The 14266-nt window shown below is 41.9% G+C and overlaps 1 protein-coding gene across 1 annotated transcript; it reads left to right on the plus strand.

Annotated features, from left to right (window-relative positions):
- The first annotated feature begins 751 nt into the window (after window positions 1-751).
- Window positions 752-2404, plus strand: LOC124775150 (piggyBac transposable element-derived protein 4-like). Its single transcript, XM_047249990.1, has one exon. It carries the CDS (start codon window positions 752-754, stop codon window positions 2402-2404), a length of 1653 nt encoding a protein of 550 aa, XP_047105946.1.
- Window positions 2405-14266: the final 11862 nt, after the last annotated feature.

Consider the following 14266-nt stretch of genomic DNA (forward strand, 5'->3'; position numbering starts at 1 on the left):
GTCCACCCAATTTTCAACATTCGTCTGTAACACTACATCTCAAATGCTTCTATTCTCTTCCGTTCCGGTTTTGCCTCAGTCCATGTCTCCTGTCATACAGTGACGGGCTGCAAACGTACATTCTCAGAAATTTCTTCCTCAAATTAAGGCCTATGTTTGGTAGTAGTAGGCTTCTCTTGGCAAGAAATGCCCTTTTCGCCAATGCTAGTCTGCTTTTTATGTCCTCCTTGCACCACCATCAGGAATTATTTTGATGCCTAGATAGCAGAATTCTTTAACTTCATCTTCTTCGTCATCACCGGTTATGATCTTAACACTCTAAGCGCCAAGCCCGTAAAATTTACGGGCCTGGGATCGCGCGAAAATCACCAAGCCCGTAAAATTTACGGGCCGCTACATTTAATTTCATTCAAAACACTGCAACGTTATTTCTACGGGTTTGGCCAGCGCTATACGTTTTTCAGATGTTTATTAACAAAATGCGTCCATAGATGTCACGGCAGCGCTGTAATTCATGTTAAAACTTATCTTTGCGTTCTCAGTCTGTATATCATTCAGTTGTTTGTCATCATGTTTCGGCGCGGTTTATCAGACGCAGAAATTGCGGATTTGATCAATCATAGCGACACTCTGGATAATGTAGAGAGTGATTCAGACGATTCTGAATGCAATGGTGTGTTTGAAGGTACGTATTTCCGAATTTTCCACGTAATTGTGCAGTACGCACATATCTGTTGAACATGTGTAAACGATGTATGTAGTTACACATAATGTGATATTCTTTTTAGAAGACGAGATTGATGACAGTTTGTCTTCAGATGAAGACGAGAATGATGTTGAAGGTGTTGCTTCAAATCCAGCAGCTGTGCCGTATCCGAAAGACAGTGAGTGGACTGCAGTTGACACCTACCGACCTCTGCCTGTCAACACGACACCCAGGCAGATACTAGTGGATATTGATGAGTCGAGTTCTGTACTGGATTGCAGTAAAGTGTTCCTTACTGACAGTGACGTAAATGAACTCAAGAGACAGACAAATTTGTATGCATCACAGACAATACAGAAGAAAAGAAGAGGAAATAATCTGAAGCCCCATTCAGTTTTGAGTTCGTGGAAGCCAGTGACTATAAGTGAGATGAGGCGTTTCTTGGGTATTATTTTCCACATGTGTGTTTCGAAAAAGCCCAAAATTGCGGACCATTGGAGCACTAATCCTGTTCTTAGTTGTAACTTTTGTCCCCATGTCATGAGCCGTTTGCGTTTCACTCAGATACTGTCATGCTTGCATCTTGTTGACAATTCAAATCAGAAAAAACCAGGCGAAGATGGATTTCATCCACTTTACAAAGTTTTGCCATATTATAATAATTTGAAGGAGCGATGTATCCAGGCATATCGTCCCTCAGAAAAAGTGACAATTGATGAAGGAATTTGCCCATTTCGAGGTCGTGTGAGTTTCCGTGTTTACATGCAAAATAAGCCTCATAAGTATGGACTGAAAGTATATGCTGTTGCTGAAGCCAGTAGTGGCTATGTTGTAAATTTTGAAGTTTATGCTGGTAAGCATATTGTTGACAATTCTTCGTCTGCGGTTATTTTGCGATTGTTGTCTGACAGCAGCTTGCTGAACAAAGGCCACACTGTGTATTTAGATCGATTTTATTCCAGTCCAGAGCTATTTCAGCAACTGGCAGAGAAAGGCACTGGAGCTGTTGGTACTGTGAACAAATCCAGGAAAGGATTGCCTAAAGATTTAGTATCTGCTAAGCTGAAAAAGGGCGAAATGTCTTTTCGGCGTAAAGATAATGTATTGGCAATGAAGTGGAAAGATAAGAGAGATGTGTATACATTGTCTACAAGGCATCAAGCAACATTTGGTACGCATACTAAGAGAAATGGGTCTGTAGTATTGAAACCACTTCAGGTACTTGATTACAACCTCAATAAAATTGGAGTGGATATTGGAGACCAACGCCTGCAGTACAATCCGTTCCAGCACAGAACTGTGAAATGGTGGCGAAAATTATATTTCCATTTGCTGCTTATGGGAGTATCAAATGCATTTTGGCTGTACAATGCAGTGCACAGGAAGAAAATTACAATAACAGACTTTATAACAGTGCTTGCAGTTCAGCTTGTTGAAGACGACACACTTGAATTCATTCCAAGAAATGAAGGAACTGTAGGTCGGCTAACAAAGAGACATTTTTTGCAGCACATACCTGCAACTACTAAGAAGTATGCTGCTCGTGTGTGTCACGTGTGCAGTTCCAGGAGCAAGAAACAGAGTGGCAAGGCTTCTCGCAAAGAGACACGATACGAATGTGAACAGTGTGGCGTTGCACTCTGCCTGGAACCTTGCTTTAAAATTTTCCACACTAAAAAACAATATGATTCTGTGTGAAATTTATATGTAATACTGTATACTATCAGAAACATGTAATGTAGTGCCACAATTTTGGTTAAAAATAAATCACAATTGTATTCCCTTATTCGTATGACTTTTTCTAAATTCTTAAAACATCTAAGTGATTTCTATAACTGTACCTTAAAGCTGTGCATTGTAAAGTAGTTTCTTTCACTCAGAATTAAAGTAGAAATGTGCAGCTTCAAGATGGTACCAAATTTGCCACAATCCAAACAGTAGATTTGATGCAGTAATTTTTTTAATATTGGTAAAATTGCCCGATTTCTAGGGACGGGTGCATAAAATAGGCCTGGTACAGAGAGTGTTAAGTTTCTTGTTGTTCTAATTTGTGTTGCACCTCATTGCTCATATCTTTCTTCGATTTCCTCTTAATCCATATTCTGTACAGCTTACACTATTCAATCCATTCATCAGATCCTGCAACTTTTCTTCACTTTCACTGAGGTCAGGAATGTCATCAGTGAATCTTAACATTGGTATCCTTTCACCTCTTGTCCATATGCTGTCCTGATTTTCGTCAGTTTGATTCGACATTAACTATTTTGCTATTCAGTAGTGACATAGGTTTTCCATATATTAACTTAGAATATCTGCGACGTTTTCACCAGGTATCATGATGTGGTCCTTTACGAATTGACGTTAGACCAGTGTATTACAAATGGCCTTGTTCAATTTGCGCTGTTCATGTGAGTCGACATAGATACTGTATTTCTTATGACACTTTGATTTTACTTTTAATTTTTGCTTGGACACAATCTTATGACTGCTCGGTTATTACTGTTGGTGTTACGTTTATTTTATTCCCAAATTTTATGGACGGTACGACATGCATGTTATTTCACGGCACCATGATTTTTCTGATTACACTTCAACCTAATTCACAACATTACCTGCTACCAAGTTGGGTTCAGTGCAGCATCATTTTAATAATGTCGCTGACCATTGTAAGAAGTTTTCTTTTAGTTTATTCTCTGTCGTTCCTTGTTTCAACATAGAGTAAGTTGTATGCATTTATGTGGTAAGATTGGGATTTAAATTCGTGGTGTAAGGATAGCATCGATTACACTGCTATCGCCATTGAAAGTGAAGAAGAATTACAGAATCTGTTGGATGGAATGACCAGTGTAGTGGGTACTGAATATGTATTGCGAGTAAAATCGGAGAAAGACAAAGGCAATGAGATGTAGCAGAAATGAAAACATCGGGAAACTCAATATCGTAATTGGGGATCACGAAGAAGAGGAAGTTTAGGAATTCTGCTAGTTTGGGAGCAAAATAACCCCTGACGGACGAAGCAAGGAGGACATAGAAAGCAGAGTAGCGTAAGAAAATAAGGAATTCCTCGCCAAGAGTATCTGCTGGCATCAAACACAGGCCTTAATTTAGGAAGAAGATTCTGAGAATGTACGTCTGGAGCACAGAATTGTGTATTAGTGAATCATGCACAGTGAGAAAACTGGAATAGAACATAATTGAAGCGTCTGAGACATGGTGCTACAGAGCATTGTTGAAAACTAGGTGGGCTGATTAGGTAAAGAATGAGAAGATTCTCTGCAGAGTCTGCGAAGAAAGGAACATATGGAAAACGCTGATAAGAAAAAAGGGACAATGTCATAAGACACGTGTAAGGATATCAGGTATTATATTCCGTGATAAAGGAGGGAGATACAGAGAAAATAGAGATTGTAATAAATCCAACAAGTATTTGAAGATGTAAGGTGCAAGTGCTACTGCGAGATAAAGAGTTTAAGACAAGAGAGGAATTCGTGGCTGCCGCAGCAAATCAATCCGAAGACTTATACTAAAAACAAGGTCACATTCCACGCTCACATGTAATTACTTGTGAACATAAGTGATAATAGGTGTATATTTTTGCACGCTGCACGTTGTTATGATTTATATCTTAATTGATGACTGTCCTATGTTCAGTAATTGTAGCAGCTAACACTCCACATGATATCTGTATATTTCGCTATATTATCTAATTTTAAATGTTCAGTAATTGTAGCAGCTAACATTCCACATGATATCTGTATATTTCGTTACATTATCTAATTTTAATTCTGTACATTATGTAAAATTTTTAAATACTATTCGGCATGGTTACTTCGTGATTTTATAAATACATAGTACGTGACCGATGCTCAGTGTATGATATCCTGCTGGTTACGTCTTTCGATACTCATACATGCACTGTATTAGTTGTGCGCTACTGGTGTGGTTTAAATGGCTCTAAGCCCTAAGGGACTTATCCTCTGTGGTCATCGGTGCCCTAGACATAGAGCTACTTAAACCTAAGGACATCACACACATCCATGCCCGAGGCAGGACTTGAACCTGCGACCGAAGCAGCAGCGCGGTTCCGGAATGAAGCGCCTAGAACCGCGTTACTGATTATGTGTTTTAGGTTTGGCACTAGGTTTCATAGATGTATGAGCTGTTTTCAGTACCTTAGTAGCCGCTGCTATATGTCTGTACGGCTAGTTCTAGTGTTTGTGTGTATAAATTGATGCAACGCCTGACCACTGTGTATATACTTGTTCTGTGGCATTTCAGATTGAAACACAGTTTCCTTTTTAACATGCAGTAGCTATGGTATGATGATGCGGCAGCGAATCGCATCAATAAATTAAATTGCAACCACGACTTTCCACAGTTAATTAATTGCTGGTTCTGAATAATCGCTCACATGATAGTTGGAAGCATTTATTTATCAAGTGAAGATAAATTTTCTCCTTATTCCGTTACGTTGCTAAAAAGTCGTAGACCGACAAAACCGTGCGGTTAAAGGCGCTGCTGTCTGGAACCGCAAGACCGCTACGGTCGCAGGTTCGAATCCTACCTCGGGCATGGATGTTTGTGATGTCCTTAGGTTTGTTAGGTTTAAGTAGTTCTAAGTTCTAGGGGACTAATGACCTCAACAGTAGAGTCCCATAGTGCTCAGAGCCATTTGAACCATTTGAACCGACAAAACGTAATACTGAGGAAGCTGAAGTTGACTATGGCACTATATACAGAGTAGCGAGTGAGTATAGTGTCACGAGTATTGTGGTGTAAGGTAACTAGGGAATTGACGTTTCAAAACATTACTTTAAAGAACAAAATAGTATGAACGTGCAGGAGTTTGTTAGCATGAAGGTGAATGACAGTACGAAAGATGGGGAAAAGGCATTTAAACTTATTAGTTACAAGGTGTGCTTAGCATTTGTTGGTTGTTTGGAAATGGTTGCTGGAAATCCAAATTAGCGGGTGTTCAGGAAAGAACAGTATTTGACGTGATAGCAGACGTTACAGTAAGTCTCAAGGCCTCAACTAATATATCTAACAGTACAAATGTAACCTGAAAAATTCCACATATAGCAAAGATATATTTGTACGTTGTCCGCGTTAATTTTAATCACACATTGAAGTATAGTAACAATTATTGCTGAGTAAGTCCTTCCCGGAAGAAATATCTTAATTTTAATGTTGAAAACAGTGTCCTTGTAGTCATAAAAGTTCTTGATCTCAAACTCGAAATGTCTGAGAGCCTTAAAACTAAATTCCACTTCAGATGCCTACACTATAATCGGTTACACTTGCAAAGACGTTTTCAGGTTCTTACTCAATGTGCAGTGACAAAAAATAAAGCTGCAGGCTATTAATCAGAGTAGGTGCCGTTACTTCCATAAAATTTATATTTTCTGGAACACAACTAAATTAATGTGAGAGACCCGTTTTTTTGTCTAAGTAAAGTAAAAATAATGCGCCTGTAATGTTACTATCTACATGATGGTAATTTGCCTTTGTTAGTACTCACACATATGGAACGTTGGCGGGCTAACTTCTACAGTAGTTGTTGTACATTTCGGTACCAGTCAGAAAACGTCTGATTTGCTGGCGAGGCTCTTGGTGCCTCTGTGACGGCAGCATTACCGAATTACCGAGCTTTTGGGCACCGCTTACGTGAAGATGGTAACCGGGTAGTATTGGCCCAGGTGCCTACTCGCAATTAATGTGACGTAGCCATATCTTATGCTACGAACAAAGTGATCCTTAAGCAGTGCTCGAAGGCCCCACGCAAAGCACCTCACTGTCATTTGATGACCTATTCCCGCTAGGTTTCTGCAAAATATCATTTGGCGGTCACTCGCTCTCAACTGCCCAGCTCAGAACCAACCAATCGAACAATTGTTCAGCAACTTTCGTTACTGTTGCATAGCTCCCTGCTTTCTCATGCTACAAGACTCTTACCTTCGCCATAAATGCTTTTAAAATCTGTTACCGAGTAATATTTATTTTGCCCATATACCTCACTAAGAATTTGCAAACCCCGTGTTTTGTTGATTGTCGTAAATATTATCAGAAACTAAATTCCGTGCCTCCAATGTCTGTTAACGTACAATCCATCGAATGAAGAAAACGAGAAATGTCTACTTGACCTGTAGTAGTTGAGGAATATTGCCTGTAACAGTGATACCCTGCGCTTTAGTGTTTCTGTATGGCTTGAATACCCCCACGCACATACGCCTCAGTTCAGAATTTACAGCAGTGATTTGGACATCGCCAGAAGCTCGGGGCACAAATGAGGTGGTTAACAGGAGCTGCACGCTCATCGTCTTTGGTTAGCAACTAACGGCTGGAGTACTCCTGTATCTCAAATTAAGTTGATTTGGCCAGTAATCCGGATTCATGACGAGGGCGCTCGTTCACTAGTTGAAGTATGACAGTCGTGTACATGTCTAATTAATGGAGTCCATTTAACCTCGTCGTGTCGATTACGGGGCTACTTGAGTTATAATTAACAGTTGCGGTGCTGCGAAGCCGACAGTGGCCAGGAGAGCGGTTGGCTACTCCCACGCTGCTCAATAACGCCCCTAAATGACGCAGTTGGCTGAGAATAACGGCGTGATGTGTAGGCCCCAATTTACCTGTCTGAGGCCACAAAAGCGGAGCTTACGTGACTGATTGAATGATTGGTTGTAGAAGATGGTGATTCAGCTGAAAGGAACGTTTTGCTTCGTTATTATCTTAGTGCATCTGTAACCGATAGTACTGCAATATGGGGGAGCTTTTTCGTTTATCTATAAGGGATGATCAAAAGGTAGCTGTTTCAGGGCTTTGCTGCAGCATATATGCAAGACAGAGCGATTCCGATACGGGTATATAAGCACCGAAATGTAGACAAGGAGTTAATCTGGCCTTAGAATGGAAACGTTGTGATCGCCCATTACATCACATTACATTTCGCAAGAAAGCACAAGAAAGCCCGAAATGCATACATGAATCTCTCGTAAATCGTAATTCGGAAAGAAATGTTACACTCAGCATATTCATACAAAATACATAATAAATACAGGGCTATTACAAATGATTGAAGCGATTTCATAAATTCACTGTAGCTCCATTCATTGACATATGGTCACGACACACTACAGATACGTAGAAAAACTCATAAAGTTTTGTTCGGCTGAAGCCGCACTTCAGGTTTCTGCCGCCAGAGCGCTCGAGAACGCAGTGAGACAAAATGGCGACAGGAGCCGAGAAAGCGTATGTCGTGCTTGAAATGCACTCACATCAGTCAGTCATAACAGTGCTACGACACTTCAGGACGAAGTTCAACAAAGATCCACCAACTGCTAACTCCATTCGGCGATGGTATGCGCAGTTTAAAGCTTCTGGATGCCTCTCTAAGGGGAAATCAACGGGTCGGCCTGCAGTGAGCGAAGAAACGGTTGAACGCGTGCGGGCAAGTTTCACACATAGTGATGTGAAAGATTCAGTGTTTAAACCTCCTCTACCAAGAAACGTGCCAGAACTGCGAGCTCGCATCAACAATGCTTTCGAACTCATTGATGGGGACATGCTGCTACGAGTGTGGGAGGAACTTGATTATCGGCTTGATGTATGCCGAATCACTAAAGGGGCACATATCGAACATTTGTGAATGCCTAAAAAAACTTTTTGAGTTTTTGTATGTGTGTGCAAAGCATTGTGAAAATATCTCAAATAATAAAGTTATTGTAGAGCTGTGAAATCGGTTCAATCATATGTAATAACCCTGTACTAGAGTTACGAGGGTGATAGAAAAGCTGATCACAAATAATTTAATAATGACATATAATAACGTAATTAGTACAGATCATAGCCTAAAACTTTTCTACACAATGCTGCCATTGAACATACTAACCACACATCTGTAAACATTTGCGCCATCGTTGAACACAGCCATCAAAACCAGTGCGGAAAAATCCACGGTTTTGCTTCGTGACCCATGATTTTAATGCTATTTTAACTTCGTACATGAAGAAAATGTCGGTTCGCTGTAACCGGCACCAACGAGTATGGAAAAAGGAGCCAAGGAGATCTCAGGTAAACCGCATGGCGGCCAGACCACAGTATTTGTCAATGATGTCAATCGACGACGTGCTGACGAGGGGAAAGACGCGGTTAGAGTTCACGGTCAACAGCGAAAGATCGTTCATGCCATAAAACTTCATCACAATAATGCATGCGCCCACACATCATTTTTGACAACCCAGGCGACTGCAGAAATTGTCTCGTCACTGGTGTCTTATGCATTTTACAGCCATGATTTGGCTCCATTTGATTTCTATCGGGTTGGGCCTATGAGACAAATCATACGTTGTTGCATTTCAGTGACTTGAATGAGGCTAAAATAGCTTCGAAATCGTGGGTCAAGAAGCAAAACCTACAATTTTTCAAACTGGTTTTGATGCCGGTGTTCGACGAAGGGACAAATGTCTACAAATGCATGGTGGTTATGTTAAATGGTAGTCTTGTGCAAGAGGACAGTTCGGGCTATGATCTATACTAATTCCACTATTATATGTTCATTACTCATTTTATTTTATTTTATTCTTTTTTCTGCGCAGGTGAGTTAGTTGTTGATCCACCCTCGTAAATATTTTATGACAAAAATGCCGTCGTCTGTCTGTATTTCATATTCCAGAATACAAGAAGCTTTTGGCCATGACTTGGCAAAATCATAAATGTTGCTACCATTATCTTTGTTGACAACACATATGCAATGAAAACCAAACGATTTGAGGAATTGCACAACGGACTACGTGTGAAGTATATTGCCCCAATATGTACATGAGAGTATTTCACCATGTCATTATAAAAATTCTCAGAACAGTCTTCGAAACCAGTCTTGAAAACCCTAATGAATGTCGTCTCACTCCGAAATATGTATGCAAGTGAAACAAAATACACTGCTTAACACAACTGCAGAACCATTTCCTCGAAAAGCCTTAATTTTGGCATGAAAGCTTGAAGTTTAGCTCATAGGTGGCTGCAACCGACCGCCGTAATTGTGCACAAGCGTGGCACCCTGCAACGTCACCCTCTGGCTTGGCGACTCATCAGACGTCAAGATGTCTACACATGCCAAAAATGGCGGAGCTCAGACCTTCATGTGAGGTATAACGTGGGTCAGTGATGTCACATTAGCACCAAACTTGACCACAATTTTGTCCAGAAGCACCATGGATGCATCATATTATGCGAAGGTCGTACCATGCTCTTTTACCCACATTTTACCCCTTTTAACGCCTCTGCAATGCAGGTCAGAACCTCGACCAGACTGACTACCACTCAGAACCGTCACTAAAAACCCTTACGAAGTGGCATAAAGGGCGTCAATGAAACCACCCATTTCCTAGTGACGTTTATGTCCACACATTTCACTGTCGAAAACGACAGCAGTGTAATGCGAAACAGAACGACTATCTTAAAAACCTGTCACACTGTTTACACCTTCCGAATAATTCAACCCTTCTCTAAGGACGTCATGGGGCAGCAACCACACTGAACCGTATCGCACCCCTACTGAGTCTAGTGCGACCGTAGCTTGTTCTGGTGTAAAGGGTGAAACCACGATTCGACGAAATTTGAACGCAATCAGAAGCATAAAAGGGTGGTTATTCTTTTTCACCCCTCCTGTTTCTCGCCCTCTTAAAGCGTGACCACTGAGGGGTGCAACATTGACATAGGCGTGAGTAAGACGGCAACTGGTCCCTCTAGGAACCCCAGTACGGCAACACACTTGGTGCCAGCTGCTCGTCTTTCTTGAGCACTTCAAGAGTGTAGCTGTACAGAGAAAACCTGTGACAAGAGTCGTAGGTACCTGCAACAGGGTTACACTGCTGCTCCAGCGTCTGATAGCAGGCATGTGGTATCGAGGGGTTGCCCTACCTGCAGTTGGCTAGAATTCTCGTCACGGGCAGTTGGCACTTTTGAGTCTCGGCATGGGACGTCAAATTATCGTGGAACTGATCAAGCTAGAAGAAAGAAGAAAAGCTGAAAGTGTCTACAATCAGAAATTAATCAGAGATAGTTTGTATAGTGTGCCTTGTGATACTTCTTGTTCGGCTTAACCCCGGCATTTTCCATAACATGTAAAACCAAGAGAAAACTGAAAACAATTCTTTACATCTCTTTCACTTTTGTTAAAAAGCTTTGCACTGACACATCAATAGGGAACAGGAGCAGAAACTAGCGAAACAAACGCCTTTAAGTGATGTTTGCATCCAGTGGATGGGCGCTTTACGATGGGTACTTTACGACTGCCACAAAGAATTTTTTAAAAAAATACGTATTTCGTTAACTGTCGTTGATTTCCATTCACAATACACTTTTTAAAATTCTATAGGTGAGTAAGACGGTTACTGTACCTGAAAATACACTACTGGCCATTAAAATTGCTACACCAAGAAGAAATGCAGATGATAAACGGGTATTCATTGGACAAATATATTATACTCGAAGTGACATATGATTACTCAATTTGGGTGCATAGATCCTGAGAATTCAGTAACCAGAACCACCACCTCTTGCCTAAGAAAGGCCTTGACATGCCTGGGCATTGGTCAAAGAGAACTTGGATGGCGTGTACAGGTACGTGTGCCCATGCAGCTTCAACACGATAGCACAGTTCATCAAGAGTAGTGACAGGCGTATTGTGACGAGTCAGTTGCGCGGCCACCATTGACCAGACGTTTTCTGTTGGTGAGAGATCTCGAGGATGTGCTAGCCAGGGCAGCAGTCGAATATTTTCTGTATCCAGAAAGGCCCGTACAGAACCTGCAACATCCTGTCGTGCATTAACCTGCTGAAATGTAGAGTATCGCAGAGATCGAATGAAGGGTAGGGCCACGGGTCGTAACACATCTGAAATGTAACGTCGACCTTTCAAAGTGCCGTCAATCCGAACAATAGGTGACAGAGACGTGTAACCAATGGCACCCCATACCATCACGCCGGGTGAAACACTAGTATGGTGATGACGAATACACGCTTCCAATGTGCGTTCACCGCGATGTAGCCAAACACGGATGCGACCATAATGATGCTGTACACAGAACCTGGATTCATCCGAAAAAATGACGTTTTGCCATTCGTGCACCCAGGTTCGTCGTTGAGTACACCATTGCTTGCGCTCCAGTCTGTGATGTAGCGTCAAGTGTAACCGCAGCCATGTTCTCCGAGCTGATACTCCATGCTGCTGTAAACGTCGTCGAACTGTTCGTGCAGATGGTTGTTGTCTTGCAAAGGTCCCCATCTGTTAACTCAGGGATCGAGACGTGGCTGCACGATCCGTTACTGCCATGCAGATAAGATGCCTTGTAACCTCCCCACAAAATTTCTTTCTCATTTAGCCTCGGCACAAAATTCTTTCTGATTTAATCTACCCACAAAATTCATTCACATTTAGTGTAACCCCAAAACAGAAAAATTCCTAAACCTCTCAATAGTAAAAAATTATAATTATGTCGTTCACATTCAGTGTACCGTCCCAACAAAAAAAATGAATTCAGTAACCTGGTAATAATACAAAGTAACTAACCTCTCAATTAAATTGTCACTCACTTATGACTTTTCAATAATTGACTGTGAATTTAACCTGGTAAATTTTGGACGTCAGCAGTGCTGCGTCATGGCCCTGAAAGATCATTCTGAATAAAAAAGAGAAAAATTCTTACCTCAATGAAGTCGCCGGATAACGCATATATATCTGCTCTTAAAATAATGTTTTCTGGTTCAGCACTGTGCAATGCTGGCCGACAGATTTGTCGTTTATGAAAGGAAGCAACTGATTTTTCTTTTGCAACAATCGGGATGATCATGGATGTGAGAAATTAGTGAATTCTTTAAATTGAAATGAATGGTTCTTAAAAGTTACTTTTTATGAGAAAGATTATTTTTACGAGATTTTTGAAACATTTACATGGGACTTGAGATGACATTACTACATATGCGCGAGGCTGCTTTTTACCTTATACAATAATACTCAGGCTCCGACATCGCTGCACCGCGACCGGCCACCCAACACGATACACCAGGCCAGACCGGAGCAGACTCCAGACTAGCAACAACATACTGATACAGCTACACAGTGCCTACTGCAGTCAACACTGCTCTCTTGTCAGAGATTCTCTTATACCTCGCATATCGCAGGCAGCGCATGAGCAATACATCGAAATTACATCTGCTCGGACCTCTTACAGCCTGTCATCTCGACTGCTAGTGGGATCCAGCACAGCGTTCCGTATTACCCTCCTGAACCCACCGATTCCATATTCTGCTAACAGTCATTGGATCTCGACCAACGCGAGCAGCAATGTCGCGATACGATAAACCGCAATCGCGATAGGCTACAATTCGACCTTTATCAAAGTCGGAAACGTGATGGTACGCATTTCTCCTCCTTACACGAGGCGACACAACAACGTTGCACCAGGCAATGCCGGTCAACTGCTGTTTCTGTATGAGTAATCGGTTGGAAACTTTCCTCATGTCAGCACGTTGTAGGTGTCGCCACCGGCGCCAACCTTGTGTGAATGCTCTGAAAAACTAATCATTTGCATATCACAGCATCTTCTTCCTGTCGATTATATTTCGCGACTGTAGCACGTCATCTTCGAGGTTTAGCAAGTTTAATGGCCAGTAGTGTAAGAACGTGACATTCACTACTAAGACCTGAATTTGTTGGTTAAGTTTTGTTGGAAAATTTAAAACGGTATCGGTATTGCCCGCAGCTCTTGGTCTAGTGGCTAGTGTTGCTGCCTCTGGATCACGGAGTCCAAGGTTCGATTCCCGGCCAGGTTTGGGATTTCTCTGCCCGGGGACTGGCTATTTGTGTTGTTCTTATCAGTTTATCATCATTCGTAGACGTGGCGAGGTTGGAATGTGTTACGACTGGGACTTTGTACGACCGCAGACAACCGCGCAGTTGAGGGCCGCACGAATCAATCATCATCAACGGATTCGATATCTGGCAAAATAAATCCTTAAAAACAATAATTTTTTGGAAATTCTAAAATATAAAGTATCAGACTAGACTACGATATTTATACAAGTTAGGAACGAAGTAACACCGTCCCCCCCCCCCCCCCCCCTGTCCTCGTTGGTATTGCGAGGGTTAATAATCAATGTGAGTGATGCTTGCATATCTTAGCGATGGATTTGGAAGTTAAGTTGTTGTTAAGCATCGAGTGCACCGCAAACATGTCAGAACTGGTCACCTATTGGCGGGATTATCCGTCGTTTCTCCTTCATTTAATCAAGCAGTTGGAACTGCGCGCTTACTCTGGGGATATCTGGAGCGGAAATTATTTTCTCGTTTTCAGTTGTCCTGAGTGACTCGCGGAATATGACTGTCGGCGTTACGACAGCCATCGTCACAGGGACGGTCGGCTGGCGCCAGTAAATCATAAAAGGCAGACGCGCGGTGCCAGCTGAGGCAGCGGGCAGGTGCGCCAGTTAATTGGGCCAGCGAGGACGGCCACGCATTAATCAGCTCGCCGCAGCGCGATCCATCAGGGCGACTTATTA

This window comes from Schistocerca piceifrons, chromosome 2 (genome assembly GCF_021461385.2).
Source record: "Schistocerca piceifrons isolate TAMUIC-IGC-003096 chromosome 2, iqSchPice1.1, whole genome shotgun sequence".
Classification (NCBI taxonomy): Eukaryota; Metazoa; Arthropoda; class Insecta; order Orthoptera; family Acrididae; genus Schistocerca; species Schistocerca piceifrons.

Bases quoted from the DNA above. Each gene is read 5' to 3' on its own strand.
- LOC124775150 (XM_047249990.1), top strand. From the start codon at position 752: ATGTATGTAGTTACACATAATGTGATATTCTTTTTAGAAGACGAGATT.